The 23,004-nt window shown below is 31.5% G+C and overlaps 1 protein-coding gene across 1 annotated transcript; it reads right to left on the reverse strand.

Annotated features, from left to right (window-relative positions):
- Positions 1-699: 699 nt before the first annotated feature.
- LOC124930088 (NAC domain-containing protein 79-like) lies at positions 700-21,572 on the reverse strand. The gene is made up of 4 exons (XM_047470452.1): positions 21,422-21,572; positions 21,085-21,351; positions 961-1,044; positions 700-911 (listed from the first exon to the last, which is right to left on the reverse strand). The coding sequence occupies exons 1-4, from the start codon at positions 21,570-21,572 to the stop codon at positions 700-702; spliced, it is 714 nt and encodes a 237-aa protein (XP_047326408.1).
- Between the last annotated feature and the right edge of the window lie 1,432 nt (positions 21,573-23,004).

Here is a 23,004-nt window from a genome sequence, read left to right on the forward strand (position 1 = left end):
TCGTCACGCGAAGGCCCACTACATTACGCAAAGCGGCATGGTGGTCACGTGAAGGGTCATCCCTTGTAGCGAAGCGCTATCCCATAAGCATTTTGTTTTACCTCCTAACTCGGATTTTGTTGGAAGTTTTTGTTGTTCAATGTTCTTTCATCTTTTAATGTTCTAAGATTGTCTAGAAAACCAACTGTTTAAGGTGATTAATAATACACTTGTATCTTTTTCACTAGTTTTAGTGGATGATTATCCAACTGTTGAATTATCTTAAATTTGGTTCTTTGTGACAATTATGTTTTGAGCAATTTATAAGGCCTTTTTGTTATCAAATAACCTTAATTACTATAAGTTTTAGATTCTTAATTCGAAAATGAGTTTATTTGAAATTAATCTCAAATCGATTGAGATTTATACCTATAGACTAAGACGAAAACATAGTAGAGAAAAGATTGATAGAGTTGAGGATACAATGTTTGTTCATACTATTCAGCATAACCGTAATCCTATCCAAATTAAAGTCCTTAAATACTAAGTAAATCTTAGCAAAAGTCTCAACAATAGTTAGCAACTTAACTGATAAGACAAGACAGACAAATAGGCATGAATATGAGTATATGACAGATTTTTTAATCAAACAAATAAAAGAAAACCATTCTTCATTTAGCTGAAAAACAATATGAATCGAATTTGGTGTTTTACAAAAATCTATGTACAACTCTTCCATAGCACGTATGCTTGCCCTTCGCGTGACGACCGTGCCACTTCGCGTGACCATCGTGCCGCTTCGCATGACGATCGTGCCTCTTCGCGTAACGCGATGGACCTTCGCGTAACGCAATGCCGCTTCACATAACCACCGTGCCGCTTCACGAGATCACACGAATCTTCTCTGAAATGGAACCGATTCAGAGCATCATCTGTGAATATCATAATCGAAAAGATGAACTACTAATTCATAGCATCAACCCTCAAATCTGGCCCAATTGTGAAGGGATCCATCGCGAAGGGACCCATCACGAAGGGACATTCCATCGTGAACATGAATCTTCCCTAAACATCAATATGCAAATGTCAATATTATCAAAATGAAGAATGAATTTGATCAATTAATATGAACAAGTTAAACAAAATATCAACCGGATGAACATTATAAACAACTTCATGGTTTATGGTTTAGGGTTTGAAGATGAACAAAATAAGAACATAAATCGATTTGTAGTATGAAAAATAAGATGAACAAATGATATTAGAACGGATTTGATCGTCGATTTGTATAATGTGTTCGTTTAGGGTTCTGCCGTCGCCGTTGTCGGTGGCCGTCGCGAGAGAGAGAACGTGGAGTAGAGAGAGAAGAGAGAGAAATATAATTAACGAAATGAAAAAAATTAGAGTATTTATAAAAATCATATTCCCTTCGCGAAACGTGAAGGGCCTTCGTGTTACGCGATAAGGGTATTTTCGTCCAAAAAATATAAAGTGGTCACCAAAGCAATAAAAATTATCGGGCGACCACAAATACAAATAAGTGAATCATTAGGGCATTTATAGCAGAATCCTTAAAATGTGTTTTATCTCTATTATGAAGATACATAATATAAAAGTTGTAAAAAAAATTCTTTATCAAATTCTCTATCCTTATAATTTTTTAGGGATGATGAACAGTAAATCTTTATATTTAGGGATTACTGTAGCATCTCTAAATAATAAAATAATATATTTTCTCTTTCATGAATATTTAAATATATATGATTAAGTAATTAAGTGGTTGAGGTGGTTGAAAAGTTGGTTGTTTTAATGATTATTTAAATGATATATGGATAAGGATAAAGAAGCTGATGTTGTATAATTTATATTTTGATTCTCTAAAATAGAGATATTATTATTTTATATTATTTTTAAGGATACAAAACAGGGAAGCTGGTAAAAATGCCCTTAGGGTCATTTCGTTAAATTTCCCCTTTTAATCAAATTAGAAAAATCTTAAAAGTTATAGTATGGCAAAAAATATTAGTTTCTACAATTTAAAGTTTTCCATCATTTTTAGGGCATGTTTAGATAACTTCTATCTTTGAGAGCTGATTTCTTGAGTTCAACATCTTAAAAAGTTATAGAATTAATCTAGTAGGTTTATAAAAATATTTTTAACCTACACAAAACTTTTCTGAATTTTTGGATCACCTTTAAAAAAACACTCTTCTTTGTAGTGTCATAACCGAAACCCTATAACTTAGAAATTACAAACGAAATTGCAGCGTACTCCTAAAACTACTTTTGATTCGAATTTTTAATTAAGAAACATGTGAATATTTTCACTTTACATTTGTATTAATTTTGTGACCGTGAAACGTTCATAGCACTTCTCTCTTAACATTGTCTAAATTTAATGGACGTGTAAAATCATCTTTAAGTAAGAAATACGACTATCCCCTTATTTAGACACATGTTAGGATAATGACAAGAGCATAAGAGTTCTGAACTCAACGCATGTGTAACAATCCTTTCAAATAATTAGTGGCCAAGTATTTTCGACCAGAAAATGTCCATTTGGATGGACGTGTGAACCATAGCGCCGATGCCCCTTTCCACACGTAACCAAGCACCAGACCTTTAAAAATGTTTTCTAAATTTATTTCCCTTTATTTATTTAATAATTAAATTAAGGTGTCGACTCTTGAAGTGAATAAGAATAATACATCCTAGTGCGTACTAATCTAAAACTTGTACATGCCAAATAAAAGGTTCATGCTAGAGAACTCTATTTTCAGTTTCTCATTTCAAACACAAGACACCTTCCATAAGGATAGTCTTATTGTCTACCTTTTTACGAGATTCGAGAGAAAGATAAGCCAAGAGGTTCTCTAACATAACATTCAAGAATTTTTTTTCTTAAATCTGTATCCGAGGTCGAGTCTACCATCAAAGTTATTTGTTGTTTCCTCTCTAAGGCGGAACACACGAAAGAATAGGTAAGGCACGTGGCTTCAATAAATTTTCTAGATTCTCTAAACCACCTTTAAAGATGGGACCCTTCGAATGGAAAACGAAAGATAATTTTAAGAAGCAAACGTAAATAAATGCATACACTATTGTTTAGAAATTTTTAACCCATCCTAATTATCAGTAGGTTATATTTTTTCTTTTTATAAAAATATTAAATATCCTTTATATAAGCCCAATCAACATATTTTCAAATAAAGGTCCACTTAGAATTGTTTTTAACCTAGCAACATTACAAATATTGAATATTCAAAACCTTAATCACTTTGCAATCCTCTTCAATTTCCGTCTTTCCCTCGTCTTGAGAGGCCTAGTTAGTAGCCACTCCTCGTCTCCCTCCCTCTAATCTCGACTATGATCGCAAGCTCTTTCCTCATCCACATTTGCTTCTCGGTTTCCACCACATGTATGAGTTACGCATTTGTTTCTTGTAAGATCTCTTACGATATGTTTCTTTCTAACGAGTATTTTGGGATTGCAAGTATACAGAAAAACCGTTGTCCAAAGCGATGTCCATCGATGAGTTGTTGACTTTATCAAGTCGCTCGTTTCTAATTAGCTAAAGAAGATGTGATCAACGCAAGTTGCTCCGTCACATGTTGCAAAGATGCCTTCATTTCTCTAAATTTGGTCAAAGAGACCATTTCAGGTACAAGGGGGTTCTTCGACCATCTGATGGTGTTTAAAACGTCCAGTTTTTGAATCTCTCTTTGGCTTGTCATAGTCGTGGACTGTTGCGAAGAGAAAGATTTGACAATTTGTTGTTGTAATAAAGTACAAATACAATGCATATGCATATGCATATAAATGAATCCTAGAGAGTGAATATCTCCTTTATGATTAGATAAGAAAACATAGAGTTTGTTATATAAATATACTCGCTTAGTTTGTTACAGATAGAGCTATCTTGTTGATATTTTATAGAGATAGTCTAAAAGCAAAAAAAGTTAGGGATCACATCTTGTAGTCCTACTGTAGCCCGTTCCTACATTGGAGGCTTTCTCCTCTTTATATTTTTTACCATGTCGTATTCTTCAAGAATGAAGGTCATGTAATTCTTTAGCTCTTTTGGAATACCCATCTGAGATTTGTTATGCCATTTCTCAAGTTATCTCACATAGGCCTTGTGGTCGATTGTCTTGTCTATAGCGATGACATTACCCGAGTAAGGGGCATGAAGTCACGACTAAACTATTTGTAGAGGTCGTGAGTGTAGTAAGAGGTAACCCATTATAAGACCATAAACATTATCATGGGTTCATTGTCCATCATGTACGCCATTTTCTTGATGGGATACCATGGGAGCAAATCCATGACTTCATCGTCATTTTCTACAAGGGGTCTAGGCAAAGCCTTCCTCATTCTCCTGTATTGAAGAGAAGGGGACAAGATGTCTCAGGGACATATGGGCGGTATGCGTCCAAGTTTGTCAAGCAACCAGATGTAGAGGACTAGAAGTGAGCCTCATTTTCTCACGATAGAGGTTAAGAACGAGTCATTCAAACCCATCAATGTTTCAGCCAAGATGATACCTTAGGGGTCTTTGTTTCTCCTACGCATGTGGTATGCTACCTCCAAAATTTTGGAGGATGGATTATCATCCACTAGAACCATGAAAAAATGGGCCAACGAGACAGTCATCGTCATTAGGGAAGATCCCATAGTCAATGATACTTGTCCATTCCCAATTTCCATCTTTGTCCATTTATAAAAGTCAATGACATTCTTTTTGAGGATCGTTTTGGATGTTGTTTTTGTATATCTGTATTCCTCTTGTAAGAGCTTCCTTAGAGATATTGATTCTACAAATGGTTTCAAATACAAAACATTCTTGTTTTTCATCATCGAGATAACTCATAATTACTTTATGGTTGGGCACATAGACCTTTCTCCCATATAATAAACTTGACCTATATGGATCCACTTCCTTTGAATTTGCATCATAAAGGTGAGTTTTATTTTAAAGTTTTTGAACCTCTTGATGGGGTTAGTCCGTAAATCCTATGGTTCCACTCATTTTCATGGAGACTCTCAATCCATGTGATTAGCTCGACATCCGTCAACATGGATATTGTCTGTGATTGGAAATTCAAAACATTTACAAACATGTGTTTTTTTTTAAAGGAATGAAAATGTTTGAGATTCTCACTTAGACTATACATGCATACACATAATACATATATAGTAGACACATAAAGGGTTGTAGTGACGAGGTTTTGGGCACGACAAACAACCAACTTGGTGATAGTAACCATGTCTTTTATTCTAAGGGGAATTATAAAAGAATATCATTCACCGATAGTGGAGGAGGAAAAACCGCCGCCATAAACCAGGGAATATCAACTCAATTGGGACTTTCCTCCACCTCCACAATGCATGTGTCCTTTTAGACGACTCATCGCCAAAGGGTGAAATCGATTCCGTGCATTATAGTTTTTTCTCTAGCAACATCACTCGGTTTATAACAAGTTGTCATTCCTCATTGACAATCTTTGCACATAGGGGTAGAAGTACCGACCCGGTCGTGTACTCCTTTGCAAATAAAAAGAGGGTGATATACCTTTTAACACATAAAGGCTTGAAATATGGTAAAACTTATGCATCTTTTAGGTTTTGTATCTTTCAAGACAAGCCTAGTAATTGAAAACGTGATAAAAATGTTTTAAAAGCCAAGTTCATGTTTACAAGTTAAATATTTAATCCCTAGTAGAGTCCCCAGAAAGCTGTAACCCTTAGAAAAATCCTCTAGTTTCGATGTTCTGTGGAAAAACTCGAGGTTTGAGAATTTTCAAGCTCGGTTTGCGTGTCAAGAATTTTCTTTTCAAAATAAAATAATATTTAAAAGAGTTTTAAATGATCCATGACAGATTTTGAAATTAATAAAAAATAATTAATTTTGGGTTCAATTTTAAATAATTTAGGGATTTACGGTAATCAAATCAGAAATCCTTGAGTTTAAATTAATTAAAAATAATTAATTTAAAAGATTATTTATTTCGAAACAGGGTCGACAATTAATTTGTGTAAAAATCAATAAAAGTTGACATACGTATAAAAACGTATTGACCAAAGTTTCTTTTAGTTCATAGTTTAGTGATACTCGGGAAAGGGTTTTCGTGTTTTATCCTCCGTACCCGTTTTAAAAAACAGTCTCTAATTATAAATTTGGATTTTGAATATCGGTTGTCTCATATTTATTTTTATTGATTATTCTTTTAGTCCTAAGAATGCATCAGGTTCGTGCATTATTTAAAATATTGTAACAACAATATTTAAAATGTTGGTACTTGTTGCTGATGTCGTTCACTTAGGGAGGAAATACTTGAAGAATATTATTCATGTTTAAGCACATTATGGTCCCGGTTGAGATCCTCAATCTCGGTCATTGGTTGAGATCATTCATATGGGTGTACAAACCCACCGGTCCTATGCTAGCTCAGGGCTTACTTCTTCGGTATCATATTTAGGAATTATCGATCCTGAATTTGGACCTCTTGGTCCTGGATTGGACCTCTCGGTCCTGGACTTACAAATCATCGGTCGGACCTCTCGGTCCTAGCTCAAGAATATCGGTCGGACCTCTCGGTTCTGTTGAAATTCTTGGTCCTATGTTGGAATTTAATGGTCATATGTTTCAGTCCGGACTAAGGATCCTCGGTCGGATCTTTCGGTCTTAGTCTAAAAATCCTCAATCCTTAAGAACACAAAAGTACAATCTTTGAAAACTTTGTTTTATGCTCGGATTCTTTGATCTAAGAGCTTGGGTAGCTTCACAAAGCTCCCAGGAACATGTCGATCATCATCTCAAGGTATCAATCAACAAGGATGATGATTAAATCGTTCAAAATAGTTTGTGATCAAAATTTGAGTTTTTGATTTTAAGGTTGTTTTAAGGAGAAATGAGTTATCTAATAGTTTCCTTATATCTCATATACTTTATTGGTACCAAAACAAGAACACTAGATTTTCGTTTTGACTAGCTAAATCAAGAACTCAAATTTTTTAATTAATTTGAAAATTTTGATTTTAGTCAAACATAATTGGGATGGATCAAACATGATCCAATTAGTTGCCCAACATGATTACAATCATGTTTGAAAGTTTTCTGGACTGTGATTCAAGAGAATTATCCCAAGAACAAAAAAATACGTTGTTTTGATTTTTTAAAATTTCAATTTGGGTTTTTTCTATATTAGGTTGATTGAATGTTTATAACCTATCCATAAACTTCATAAATGATCATAGGATCGATTTCTAACCATAAAACATCATAGATAGCTAGTAAGCATACAAGCTTATGCAATTTGAAATATAAAAATATCAAGTTCAAACTGTAAACATGAATTAGGTGATTGGAACATTATCAAGGATTGAAGAACACTTCTTCATCCTAGGGATGCAAATGAGCCGAATCGAGCTCAAACACTTGAGCTCGAATGAGTTTATAAATTTGAGCACAAGCTCGAGCTCGACTATTAACCTACAAGCTCGACTCGACTCGAAAAATTTGAACTAAAATTAAATTTTCAAACTCAAGCTCGAACTCGAACTCAAACAAAAATTTATTTTCAAAATGAAAATATCAAACTTTCATACATATTCAACATTTAAAATATGATATTTCAAAATAAAAATATAAAACAATCATAATTATTCAAAATTTCAAAAATGAGAGTCCAAACTCCAAAAACATTGAATCACCATTACTAATCAAAATTTTAAAACATAAAATTTCAAAATTAAAGAACAAAATAATATAAATTGTTTGAATATTCAATATATTAATCTTTTTAAGTCTGTTTTTCATGCATAACACATGTACTTACCTATAGTCAATAATATGAAATGTTTAAGCTTAAAAATAATTAATTTTAAAATACATGCTAAAAATATTTAAAATTTAACTTATACATTAAGAAGTAGATACTGCCAAAAAAATATTAGACATGTTTTATATTAAATATTATTATATATATTTAAATTATTTGTGTGCAAGTATAACAAGAATTTATTAACTTATTTATAACTAGAATCTATTAATTTTTTTTTTATATATTATAATATATTATTAATCTTATAAATTCATTTTTCCTCCATTTTTTTTATCCCTTCATATTATATATAAAATATATACTAACATTTTTTACTTTTTATTATATATAATATATTAACATTTTTTTATCTCCTTCAATATTATATAATATTATATATAATATACTAAATGTTATATCCTTATCTACGCATTTTTTTTTTTTATCATTAATCCAACCGTAATATAAATTGAAAATCATTATATATATATATATAATAATGTTTCTATATTTATCCAACCTCTAATATAATTTCACTCTTATATATAATATATATATATATATATAATTAATAGTATTTTTCTATATTCATCCTATAAGCCTAAGTTTCTTATAATATAAAAGGAAATCGAAATTACCTATAGTAAAAGTGTTAATAGATAAATTTAAATTTACCTGTAAGCCTTCTGAATGAATGAGAAATATTATAGATGAAATATAATATGAAAAATTGAATCAACCTATTATTAATGAGTGAAAGAAATAGTAAAGACAAAAAAAGAAGAAGATGAAATGGTGAAAAAGAATAAGAAGATAAGAAGAAGATGAAATGGTAAAGAAGAAGATGAAATGGCGAAGAAGAAGATATAATAGTGAAGAAGAAGATGAAATGGCGAAGAAGAAGAAATTATGAAGACATAAGAGAAAGAAGAAAAAGAGAGGAAGAGTCATGTAGATTGATACACTAGAAATTAGGGTTTTGTTTTAGATAATATAATATAATAATATGGATTGGGCCTATTCTTTGAAAAGAGAGAGAAAAAAAACATTGTTTTAAATTTTAATATTAAATAAATAAATAAAATATATTATATTATAGCACTCGAAAAAGCTCGAAAAGCTATCGAGCAAACATTATATGAGCTCGAGTTCGGCTCGAATATTAAACGAGATGGCTCGAGCTCGACTCGAACTCGATCAAAGTCAAGCTCAAGTCAAGTTTTGACCGAGGGACTCGCAAGTAGCTCACGAGCAGCTTGACTCATTTGTAGCCCTACTTCATCCTTAAGAAAGCTTTTGGGATGCTCAGATTCAAGCTTTAAGCCTTAGAAGCCTTGAGCTTCAATGACGGTTTTTCAAAAACTTTTATTTAGGGCTTGAAATGTTATCTCTTGCCTTCGAAATGACTCAGGATGTGTATTTATAGCATCCCTAAGTCGGTGTAGGCTTCAAGTGGATTGAATCATCCAAAATATATTTATGGTATTTTGGTTGTTCTTCCTCAACTTGGCCGGAATAGGGATGAATCATCCTTATTGAAGTAGTATAAATAATTATCAAAGTAGGGTGATCATTTCAGCTTCCGAATTAGCTGAAAAGATGGACTATCGGCTGAGTTCCAAATTGGCAAAATCAAAGACGGGTTTTTGATGTTTATCCCTCTAGAGATCACAATGAAGATGAAAGTGGCGATCAAAATGGCATCGTTTCGAGTGTAAACGCGGATACAGAGCGTTATGTCCATTCTGTCGCGTTTCAACTGACAGAGCTAACGTCCACGTTAGTGGGTTCGCTGCTTCGCGGAAGCATAGTCCTTTGGTTGCAGTGGGCTATGCGGGCACGTCTAGGGTGTTGGATGAAAATCTAATGCTCATCCAGCAGCTGTGTTTTCAGTTGCAACTAATCTTCTGGATTTCGGCTATACCCGATTCCGATTTTATTTTTATTTTAAAACATTAAGGTTTTGCTTGAAATTGATTTTTCTTTCACCCTTTTGATTTTAATTTTAATCTTTGTAAATATACAAAATATTAAAATAAATATAGAAAATATTTTACCAGTTTTTTTATTTATTTTTCTTATTTTAGGGTTAAATAAAATTAGAGGATGAAATGGGTACCTCATTTCATCCTAAATTATTTATTTTAATCCTGATTTTTTCTAAAATTATTTTACGATGAATGAGTACAACATTTATCCCATTTTTTTATTTGGACTGTTTTCCTTAATTAATTGTTTTAATTGAATTTTGACCATAGAAATAATTATTTTATTTTTATTTATTTAAATATAAATTAAAATAATTATTTTAATTTTATAAATTGGTGTCTAGATTTTTAGTGTGTACATAAGTCAATAATTTTTATTTTACATTATTTGTTTTATAGTGCAATTGATGAATTGTTTTCCTGTTATGGTGTTTCATTGCATATATTTGTTAGGTTACAATTTCCCTGAGAATTGGTTAATTACTCGTTAAGAATTTTGGAAGTGTTATAAGGCACATAAAGGTCTTTATTATTTCTAATCCTATAATTCAATAATAACTAATTCTTTATGATTTAACTTACTTGTCTAAGGTTGAATTGAACATGAGTTCCAAACAGGGCTAAGCTAATTAATTGTCAATCAAATTTAAAGAGAAGTCTATATAGACTCTTAATTAATTATAAACTTAATCTTACAAAATGCTGACTATATATATGTAATATAAAAATATATAATCTATCTCAAAATTGTAATCGAAGATCATAAGTACGTACTTACTTATTTTTGTCAAGTAAGTCTTAATTTATTTTAATATGAATGTTATCTTAAAAGAATAAAAGAAAGAAGAAAAAAATTATCATTTTTGAGGAAGTATTTTAGCTTCCCGAAAAGGAAATTACACATGATACTCCACAATAATTTTCAATTACTTATTTGGGAACATGATAAATAATATAATTTCGATAAGAAAAATGTTTTAGGTCAAAATTAACATTCCTATTTTTAAGTCATATTGCCTATTCCAAATGTTGTGTACGATGTTGATTTTTAAATTGACAAATGCTAATAATAGAAAAATAAAATAAAAATCCTTTTACCGACCTTGAATCTTAGATTTTTAAATTTAAACTATTCTTTATAATATATGTTATCAACAAATAACTAGTAAGTGTGTAAGGGTTCGGTTCAGCCCATTTCTACACTGAAATACATAACTAAGTTAAAAAAATCTCAAACTGTAGTTTTTGTTTGTTGATCGGTTAGGTAATTAGTTTCATTTGTTTAAAAAATTTATTGTTAAATAAGATAATTATTCATCAAATTTGAAAAAACCCGTATCAATATATGTTTATTAAATTTGAAAAATAAATAAAACTAAACATATTATACTTCATTAGTGAGAACTTAATTATTAAAAGAAATGTTTAGTTAGTATAATTAAATTATGTATATTTTAAGAATTTAACCATGACCAATTAGTCGGTTTCGCGATTCGACTGTCACTAATCCGAGTAATTGATCTGTTGAATTCGGTTTAGCCGTTTCATAAACTGTTGGTTTGGTCAATTAAGTCGATTTTCGGTTCAATTCCGTCAATTTTACTTCCTTCCATAACAAGAGATCCCTAGAAAGAATTGTCCGAAAAATATAGTTTGCAATTTTTGAATAATAAAAAATTGTAAATGCGAATTTTAGTGAAATCTTTCGAATCAAAGATACCACAATAAAGCACCCCATGTTCAACTAAGTGTGACTTTTTCTATTTTTCATAAAAAGAATGAAGATCTTAGGCAAGCATGATTCTAAAATTGCTAAATCAGGATAAAGAAAATAGAAACTGCATAGTTATTAAGTAGGGAATTTATTTTTGTCATTCTTAATTTCTTATGAAAAATAATATACCATGATTGTCAAACAATAATACTGGGAAAACAATAATAAACAAATTAATAATGGGAAACCAAACTCTAACTAAGGACGGGGTTAGAATTTATGAAAATAAAGAATTAAAGTACAAAATAAGATCATTCTTCACTATTTTTTTCTGTCTAAAATTTGGAGCCTACTCCATGGACTTTAAAATATTGAATTGGTTTTCCCCAACTCAATAAAATATTTTATGAGGGTTTAATTGTTCATTATAGCACTGTCTATCAATAAGATATTATTTATAATCACAATTACTTTTTGATACAATATTATTTGACTCATAAAAACTATTAAATCATAGATTTTTTTCAATAATTATTACTAACCATGCCGGTCATTTGAAGTTGAATATAATTTCATTTTTATAATTTTAGCACAAATAGTAGAGATATGAATCTCTGATTTGTTTGTTAGCACCTTCAGGGTGACATGTATTAATACAAATCAAGTGCGTACGTAACATTATTTTTTTTTTTGTTGTAAAATTTGTAGCCTATTCCGTGGACTTTAAAATATTGAATTGGTTTTCCCCAATTCAATAAAATATTTTATGAGGGTTTAATTGTTCATTATAGGAATCTCTCTTTGGTTTGTTAGTACCTTCAGGGTAACATGTATTAATTTATTTATTTATAGGAATTTATAACGATGAAGACCACTTGATATAGATGGGTAGATTTATAAATAAATTCCAAAATTGGTGGGTTTTCATATTAGAAGAATTTGTTTTCATTGTTTGTTTTTTTTGATATATATAATAGAATATTCTTTTGTTTAAGACTTGTAACCCACTTACATGACTTGACCTAATAATATAAATAGATAATACTCTCTTGGTGGGAGGTAGACGTTAAGCTCCTTTGTGGTGTTTGGAGACTAGAGAAAGGGTTGCCGTCTTTGGTGAGGTAGTGGTGCAACAGAATTGATAAATAAGAGAAATTGAGCCAAACTTCAATCGCATTCACACCCAACAGTGGTATCAAAGCTAGGGTTTAGGGTTTGTAATTGGAGTTTGAGATTGGGTTGGAGGATATGAGTTATCTTCACCAATAAGCGTAGATTTGTTTTTTCTTTCATCCTTCTACTTTTATTTTCTGCTTCTTTTGCTACTGGAGGAAGAAGAAAGTCGTCGCCTCTAGATAAGAAGTTGTTGTTGTCCTGTTCAACCGTTGTCGGTGTCCCGTTTGTCGCGACCATTGAGAATCAAAGTCGTCGACATGCCGCTACTGAGAAGATGAAGCAGCAAATCCCCGAGCGGGGTGGGTAAGTCGAAACTTTATTTGAGTTTCGCAAGGTATCATAGATTGAACCCTCCTATTAATTTCTGCCAATTGATTGTTGATTGCTTTTAATTTGTTTGATGGCATGTTTAGTGTTAAACAATGTGGTATGGTTCTTTTTGACGGAAAAACTGATTTTACATTTGGAAACAAAAAATGAAATGTGTTTTGATTTAGAAAAATGATTTAAAGTTGTTAGTCAGATTTATGTTGTTGCTGATACCGTTGAGAAAAATAGTGAAATGAATGAAAATGCTTGTGCCTCTATATAATTGAATTTATCTGATTCTGTGATGAGAAAAATTGGTAATTTAGAGTGTGCAAAAACCTTGTGGGATAAATTATCTGAACTTTATACTGAAATTTCTCTGCCTAATAAAATGTTCTTACATGAAAAGTTTTTCAAATTTAGATTGGATATGTCCAAGGACATTGAAGATAATCTGGATGTTTTCACTAAACTTATTTCTGATATTAAATTGTGCGGTGATAAGAAAATTGATGAGTATGCCCCCATTGTTGTTGAATGCTATTCCTAATTCTTTTAATGATGTGAAGTCTGCCAATATGTATGGTAAAGATAGTGTCACTCTTGATATTGATGTCAATGTTTTTAAGAGTAAAGAGTTAGATTTGAAACACTCTAAGAGGGGTAAATAGTCTGGTGGGGAAGTCATGCATATGAGGGGTATATCTCAGGGTAGGTTGAGTGCCCAAAAGAATGCCAGTAATGAGAGTTCTGGTAAGAAATCTCATCCTACTAGAAAAAACAAATCCAAGTCTAGGTCTAGTGCTATAAAGTGTTATAATTGTCATGAGTCTGGTCATTTTATCAAGGACTGTCCTAAGCCTAAGAGAAATCAGCATGTTAAAAATACTAATGTGGCTGTTTGTGAGGGAAATATGGGTGATTTTTTTATGATTAATAATCTATGTGATTATGCTAGCTTGAACTCTATGTTATCTGATTCTTTGTGCAAATCTGATTGGCTAGTTGACTCTAGTTGTACTTTCCATGTGACTCCATTTAGAGATTTATTTTCAAACTATAAAGAGACTGAACATGGTTTTGTGTCTATGGAAAATTTGAAAAATTGCAATGTGTTGGGAATAATTGATGTATGCCTAAGGTTCTCTTGTGGTTCTGTGTTTACTTTGAAGAATGTGAGGCATGTTCCTGATTTGCGTTATGATTTGTTGTCTTGTGCATCTCTTGAGAATGATGGTTTGGAGGGAAAGTGGGGGAAATGTGTTATGGAAATTTTATGTGGGTATCTTGTTATCTTTACTGCTAAAAAGATGAACAATTTGTATGTGTGTCATGTTCAGACTGCTTGTGACTCTTTGAACTCTATGATTGGTGATAAATCTGTTCTTTGACATAATAGATTATGTCACATGAGTAACAAATGTCTAGAAATTTTGGATAAAGGTGGTCACTTTGGTAGTGATAAATTGTCCCCCATCCCCTTCTGTGAATCATGTGTGCTAGAACATCATAAGGTGAGTTTTCCCATCACCTCATACCCAAACGTGTCTAAGTGTACTGATATCCTTGAATATTTGCATGTTGATGTGTGGCGTCCCTCTAGTGTTGCTACACATGGGGGGAACCAATATTTTCTATCCATCATGGATGATTATTTAAAGAAAGTTTGGGTGTTACTTTTGAAACATAAGTATGATGTTTTTGAAAATTTTAAGGAGTGAAAGATTTTGATTGAGAATTAAACAAGTAAGAGGAACAAAACTCTTAGGACAAATAATGGTCTTGAGTTCTGTAATAAATAAATGAATAATTTATGTGTTACCTGGTGTATTAAAAGACATAGGTCTGTGTCGTACACACCACAACATAATGGTGTTACTGAGAGGATGAATAAGACAATTCTGGAGAGGGTTAGAGCTATGTTAGCGTCATCTGGGTTGTCTAAGAAGTTTGGGGGGATGCTTTGCATACTATTGCTTATTTAATAAATAGGTCCCCTAGTGTTCCCTTAGGAGGGAAATGTCTTGAATCTGTGTTCTTAGGTAAATCTCTTGATTAAAGTTTTTGGCTGTGTTGGCTATGTGCATCAGAAGGTTGACAAGTTGGAGCCTAGGTCCAAGAAATGTGTGTTCTTAGGCTACCCTGAAGGGGTAAAATTTTATAGGCTTTAGGATAGGAGTGAACATGGGCTTATGATTGTGATAAGTAGAGATGTTGTCTTTAATGATAATGATAATCCTTGCTTGCCTATGTCCCCCACTCCTTTTAATGATGCTCCTAATAAGGTGGAGCATATGCCTGTAGTTTTTTATCAACCTGTTGAACATGATGTGCATGTTCTCAATGAGGTGGAGCATGATAATGTGCATGATGTTAATGATTTGCATTATTCAAATGTTTTGTCTGGTTCACATAATTTTCTTGATTATTTAAATGATTCAAAATGTGTTGTCTGATTCACATGTTTTATCTGATGATTTGCATGACTATCAACTTGCTAGGGATATAAGTAGAAGAACTATTAGAATGTCTGCTAAATTTAGGGATGATAATTTGAATAATTGTAATATGTCTGAATTTAATTTGAATAATTGTAATATGTCTGAATTTGCTTTATCATCTTTGAATCCCTAGATTGTAATGAGCCTAGCTCTTACAAAGAAGCTTTGAGGTATAAGTTTTCTACTAAATAGATTGTTGCTATGAATAATGAGATGAATTTCCTGAGAATCAATGATACTTGGAAACTTTTTCCTAAACCTCATAATTTCTACTTAGTGGATTGTAAGTGGTTGTATAATGTGAAGCAAGAGTCTGAAAAATTTAGATTCAAGGCTAAGTTAGTAGCTAAGGGATTTACTCAAAAGGAAGGAATAGATTATGCTGAAAATTTCGCTCATGTTGTCAAAATCACTACTATTAGAATTATGCTTGCTTTAGTTGCTCACTTTGATTGGGAATTGAAATAAATGGATGTTACTACTACTTTCTTACATTGTGAACTTGATAAGAATATTTATATGCATCAACCTGAGGGGTTTGTTGACCCCAAGTTGCCAGATCATGTTTGTTTGTTAAGAAAAGCCTTGTATGGTTTAAAACAATCTCCTAGGAAATGGAATATCAAGTTCGATAAGTGCATGAAATCTTTAATGTTTAAAATAAGTTCTTCTGATCATTGCATTACTTCAACAATATAGACTTTGTGTATGTATTTCTTTTATTGTATGTGGATGACATGTTGATTGTTTGCCAATGTCTAAAGTTTGTTATGCATGTGCAAAAATCGCTTTGTGAAAATTTTGACATGAAAGATTTATGTGATGCTAAGAAGATTTTGGGCATGAATATTGTTAGAGATAAAACAAAATTTTCTCTTATGTTGAATCAAAGTGCATATGTTGCTAAAATATTTAGTAAATTTTCATTGTCTGATGCTAAATCTGTGAATGTGCCTCTTGCTTCCCACTTTGTGTTAAGTAAGGATTAGTCTCCTAAGACTGAAATTGAAATAACTGAAATGAAGAATGTGCCATATTCCAATGCTATAGGGTCTGTTTTGTATCTCATGATTAGCACTAGGCTTGATATTGCATATACAGTTAGTTGGTTAAGTAGATTTATGTCTAACCCTTGTATATCTTATTGGAATGCTTTGAAATGGCTTTTGGGATATCTAAAAAACACTATTGATGTTGGCTTGACTTTCTCTAAGTGTTCCGTAGGTACTAAGTTGGTTGGTTATGTGGATTCCAATTATGCTAATGATAGAGATAATAGAAAGTCTACTACTTCCTATATGTTTACTTTGTGTGGCTCTTGCATAAGTTGGAAGTCTCAACTTCAACCCATTGTTGCTTTATCTACTAAATAGTCTAAGTATATAGTTGCCACTGAAGCTTTTAAGGAAGCAATTTATCTTAGGAATGTTTTGTCTGAAATTGGTTTTCTTGACAAAAATGTGGTTGTGTTTTTTGATAGTCAATATGCTATGCAACTGTGTAAAAATCCTATTTTTCATGATGGAACTAAACACACTCCTAGAGTAGCTGTTAATACGAATAAGAGAAACTCTGTTATAGCCATTTATGTACATTCAATGTACTCTACGGATATAGGAATACATAGAGTTGAACATAGTAAAATAAGAAATTGAAAGATTTCGTTGAAATTGTTCGTTTGGAAATTTCCCGAAAAGCTAATCAGGATAAACAGAGTATTGCGGGGAAGATGAGATGGAACGATTGATAGATGGTGTCCGTAGGGGCTATTGTAGTTTGTACCGGTGTAGGTCCCTGAGTGGTGACTTGTCCCCCTTTCTGTTGTGGTATTAGATTAGTATAGATCTCTAGTAGCTTCAGTGGCATTGGCGGGTCTAATTTTTTTATAAAAAAAGTGATAGTTTGAAATATATATTGATATTCATAAAAAAAAAATTATTCAAGAATTAAGTTATTAATCTGAAAAAAAAGGACTCAAATTGAATTGTCTAAGTGCTCTCCCCTTTTTGGTTTATATTATGATATCATGGCGATTTCTTCAGAAAAAAATGAGGAAGACACAATGGAATCAGATAAGTGAGATTTCGAGTAAGTGTTTCCATAATCTTCTTTGATGTTAAGTTTCATTACATTCGAATATTGTTGAAAAGGGCATTGTTAAGTTAGAGAAAATCCCTTCTAGATTTAATCCTACTGATATGGGTACTAAGCGTTTATTTGTTGAAAAATTTATTTTATGTCAACGGATTTTAAACTTTGACTTAGGGAAAACTCTTTGAGGTACGTCCTTTGTGGGAATGGCATGCTTTGTGATTTTGCCTTCAATCCTTGTGATTTTCCCATGCTTTGTGCTCTTGCGTTTGATCTTTTTGTTTTTCGCATTTTTTGTGCTCTTGCATTTGATCTTTGTGATTTTCGCATGCTTTGTGCTCTTGCGTTTGATCTTTGTGATTTTTCCATGTTTTGTGCTCTTGCGTTTGATCTTTGTGATTTTCGCATTCTTTGTGCTCTTAAATTTGATCTTTGTGGTTTTCGCATGCTGTGTGCTCTTGCCTTTGGTCTTAGTGACACGAGTTTACCTTGGGTATTCTCTTTGTTGCCTCGGTGGTAATAAATTGGCGATGATGTGTCTTTTGATTCCTTGATTGTGTTTTGCACTGTTTTGGGCCAAAGGTGGAGATTGTTGGGTATTGGTTGGCCCAACATTGTGGCCCAATCTCTAGTAACCCACTTACTAGACTTGACCTAATAATATAAATAGATACTACTCTCTTGGTGGGAGGTAGACGTCAAGCTCCTTTGTGGTGTTTGGAGACTATAGAAATTGTTGCCGCCTTTGGTGAGGTAATGGTGCAACGAAATTAATAAACAAGAGAAACTGAGTCAAACTTTAACTGCATTCACACCCAACACGACTATTTGGATGATAATTCATACTTCTGTTCATAAAATTTCCTTGACTATTAACTATCTTTGAAAATTCTAATATTATTTATATTTGGTGACATTCCTTGTAACAATCTAATGGTGTTGCTAGGGTTTCAACTTATATAAGTCTAACTTATAAGGGTCAAGATTTAATATAAATATAAAAAACTAAGAAAAATGAACTAAGGGTAATATTGAAGATTAATTCTTGGTCTTTTACTTAATTCAAGTTACATGGACCAATAGAAAATATATTTGTTTTATAATAAAGGTCTTAAATCTTATCCTATTTTATATCTTATCATTTATTGTTTAATAATTTCTTTTATTTGAAAATAAAATAAAGTATAATAATAATTATATATTGATTATATCGAGCAAAATTATTTATATATAAGTAGTTATATTAAATATTTTATTCTAAGTAAAACTCATGAATTGACTTAAGAATATATACTCATTTTTGGTTTTACATCATAAATTTAATACTTTACTAAATAATATATATATATATATATATATATATATATATATATATATATATATATATATATATATATATATATATATAAATATATATATATATATATTAATGTAGACTTTAATTCACTCAATTTATTAAAACATTAAAACAAATTTTAAATCTTTAAAATAATATTTTATGTAAAAAAACTCTACAATAAGATAATTATTTTAGATAAATGTTATATTCATAAATTTAAAATAATTAACACAAATTAAATAATTATTTAAAATAAATTTTGTGTTCATCAACCCCAAATTAGATACAATTTATTAAATTGAATAATTATTTATGATAAATATTATATTTATCTAAATCCTAAAATAATTAAAAATAAACCCTTAATATATAAAATAAATAAATAAATAAACATAATAAAATAGACAAAATAATTTTTATGTCTATTTGTATATTTTGTAAATTAAAACAATAAGAACAGTTGTAAAGTTTGATTTTTTTAGAAAATCAAACACTGCAATTACTTGACTTAATGATGAATTTCAAAAACCAAATGACCATGCTTGTTAATCATTTCACCTATGTATGTTCAATTATTAACTAAATGGATTGAGTTCATCCGATGAAGACAAAATTCTTTAAGTTGCTTTTGGCCAAATTCTATCATCTCCAAAGATTAAGCGACCTACGGGGTATATAAATAGGATCTCCCGTGCAAAACGAGGAGAACCAACCAAGCAAGACATCATCAATATGGCTCTTTTATAACCTGTCATTAAAAAAATAAAATCAAACTTTTAAGCTTTTTTTTTAAAACCTTGTATAGAGCTTCCAAGCCCGGTTATAATCCACCCAAACACTTTAATAAAAATTTAAGAGTGTTTTTCAATTCATTTAAGCTATCATGCATGATATAATTCGATATTACACGATTCTTTATTTTTTTATTTGAATTTGATCCTAGGATTAATTGAAAACTTTACGATGAAACCAATTCAGATTAGTCCAACTAAATAAAAAAAACATAATTATGAATTTAGAAAAAATATAAAATCGAGTTTCTGTTCCCTACCAACATTTCCAAATCAAATTCGAAACAAATGAGACATTTTGGTCTAATTTCTAAAATTTTCTAAAAAGTTTGGAATGGCTACGATGGGTAACCAGTTGTGTTTAAAGACTTGGTTTCAATCCCAATAAGCTTTGGGAAGCTTTTCGAAAGCTTAAAGTTCAAGTTAAAAGTTTCAATCAAAAAATGATTTTTTAAACCTGATTATGTTGGAGCTCCGTTGAACCTTTTCTCGGTCGAATAACACTTTAGGAATATGATCAACGAGTTCTAAACTGGATTCTCCATCGAAGTCTTCTAGCCGAAACTACAAACTTGTAATTTTGGTCATGGAGGTTAAAGGCGAACTTCAACTCAGCCAAAATTCAGTGTGTAGTAGCTTAGTTACCCGTGTGCCCCGGTTCAACCGCGCGCACCTTGCTCTGTACTGACAAACGACAAACGACCGAACCATTTGATTTTTATTTTACTTGAGTTTTGTATAAAAAAATTATTTGATTTATGTTTAAAAATTTATTAATTATTCCACCTTTTAAATACCCAAGATAAAAATATAAGATTATACTTTTTAAATATATAAAATATAAAGATTAAATAAAAGATATTAAATAAATAATATCTTACTGTATCATGAATAAAAAAATGACTCAATATAAATAAAATTAAATGAGAAAAATATTAAATTGTGAGTAAAAATTTCAAAAAATATAAACTCTCATATTTTTCATTATTATTAATATATATATATATATATATATATATATATATATATTAAAGTTTCTTTGATTATAGTTATTTAAATGATAGTTTTTTTAAATAATTTTTTATCTCTCAAATTGTGTTTATTTGTTTCATGTCTAAATAATATTTATAATAAATAACTAATTTAAAAAATAATTAATATCAAGTATATTTTTAAAAAGACTGCTCCGTTAATGCGATAATATTTTTAAATATCATTTTCCCTTAATTTATTTTGAGCTAATTCAACAAACAAATAATTATTTAATTTTATTTTAAGTCCACCCTATCTATATTTTCTAGATCCGTCCTTGACCCCAGTACATACTGTCCAAAGTCGACCTGCTTCGCCAACCGCCACCGCTCATAACTTACATAAATCTGAGATGAATATTTTCTTCCCGCCGGCAGTCTTGTGAAAAACCTTACAAATAACCCATTCGTGACTTTGGACTTGTCCTTCAAGACGATATTCATGCATAACCCAGTTCGATTTCTCTCCTTTAGGAGCCCTACCCATGTAAAAAACTAGAGTTCTTTTCATTCCTATCAAGAATTTCACCCGGAAAATCTCCCTGTCTTTCCCGGTTGCTTTCCAGTATCCTTCCTCCGTAGCTCTGTTCGTTTTTAAACCAGTTGGATCTTAAAATCAAATTAAAATTCAATCAAATCAATATTTTTTTCTCTCTCAATAATTTCATGAGATACTTACAAGGCAAATCCCATGGTTCGACCTTATTGAGATCAACTTCTCCGATTGAAATGACCGAGAAATTGCTGTTTAGAGCCTTCTCTGATAAGTAGTGTGGGATGAGTTCTTCATCGGTCGGATGAAATCGGAATCCCGACCGCAAATTAATCATCATCAGCTCTTCTTATCAATATTCTCCATCACTGATAAAATTTAAATTTCAGGATATTATGAATTAGTTCGGTTGAGATATTTAGGTATTTTGGTTCGGTTGATGGTAATAAGCCGGAAAAATAAAGAGAAAGAACACAAGACACAATGTTTTATGGATGTTCGGAGCAAACTCTCCTACGTCACCCCTTCTTCTTCTCAAATAGTGAGAAGGATATTCACTAAGGAATATTTAACAACACAATACAATCGAGTCTTATTTACTGCTCGTCGTTCACTTTACAATACTCACACAGTATTTGTAATACACTTTTACAGATTTGTAAATACACAGAATGCAAGACAATTTCGTAAATTTCAATCACTTTTCAAGGTCGCGCGTAAGATTTCTTTTTCACTATTGCTCTCTATTTTTGGGGACGCTTCGACTTCCTTTTATAGTGAAAGGATGACAACGGTCATCCTTTCTCTCTCTAGGAGATTGGTCGCTAGGAATCGTGCCGGTTCAGAAAGATTGCGTGCACGCCTTGCCATTTTGGACATTTGGAAGACATGCATTAGGTCGGCCGCCTGTTTCAGAGATTTGCTTTAGATCTTGGATAATTTAATTATCATTGCTTTTGTTGCATGCTTCTAACTCGGATCACAAACTATCGGGTCAAATTATTTTGAGAAAGTGTTGAAATAATTTAACCACTGAGATTTTGATGATGAAATAACTTATGAGTTTAGATGCAGGTGTATTGAAATTATATTTCATAAGACTTGGCTCTAATGAGGGTCATTAGACCGGTTTTGGCATTAGATGCATAGAATTAGACGTGTAGTCTAACTCAACGGAGTTAGACGTGCAATCTAATGAATGTATAGAATTAGACGTGTAGTCTAACTCAACGGAGTTAGACGTGCAGTCTAATGAATGTATAGAATTAGACGTGCAATATAATTCAACGGAGTTAGACGTGCAGTCTAATGAATGCATAGAATTAGACATGCAGTCTAACTCAATGGAGTTAGACGTGTAGTCTAATGAATTCTCGAATTAGACGTGTGGTCTAATAGATATTCGGAATTAGACGTGCAATCTAACTCAGTGGAGTTAGACGTGCAGTCTAATATATTTGCAATTAGACAAATAGTCTAATGTATATGGAACTAGACGGACAATCTAATATATTCGGAATTAGACGTGCAGTCTAACTCAGCGGAGTTAGACGTGCAGTCTAATATGTGCAGAATTAGACGTGCAGTCTAACTCAGTGGAGTTAGACGTGTAGTCTAATTAAGTGAAAGTTAGACGTGAGTCTAACTCCTTCAGACAAGTATTAGGTAGAACCGGAATTAGACGTGCAGTCTAACTCAGTGGAGTTAGACGTGTAGTCTAATGGTTATTAGATAATTAGACGTGTAGTCTAATTAAGTGAAAGTTAGAC

This window comes from Impatiens glandulifera, chromosome 3 (assembly GCF_907164915.1).
Source record: "Impatiens glandulifera chromosome 3, dImpGla2.1, whole genome shotgun sequence".
Taxonomy (NCBI): Eukaryota; Viridiplantae; Streptophyta; class Magnoliopsida; order Ericales; family Balsaminaceae; genus Impatiens; species Impatiens glandulifera.

Bases quoted from the DNA above. Each gene is read 5' to 3' on its own strand.
- LOC124930088 (XM_047470452.1), bottom strand. From the start codon at position 21,572: ATGATTAATTTGCGGTCGGGATTCCGATTTCATCCGACCGATGAAGAA. The intron at 21,352-21,421 runs GTAAGTATCTCA...TTTGATTTTAAG, and splicing joins CGAACCATGGGATTTGCCTT to ATCCAACTGGTTTAAAAACG. The intron at 1,045-21,084 runs GTAAGTTATGAG...ATTGATGTTTAG, and splicing joins AATATTCATCTCAGATTTAT to GGAAGATTCATGTTCACGAT.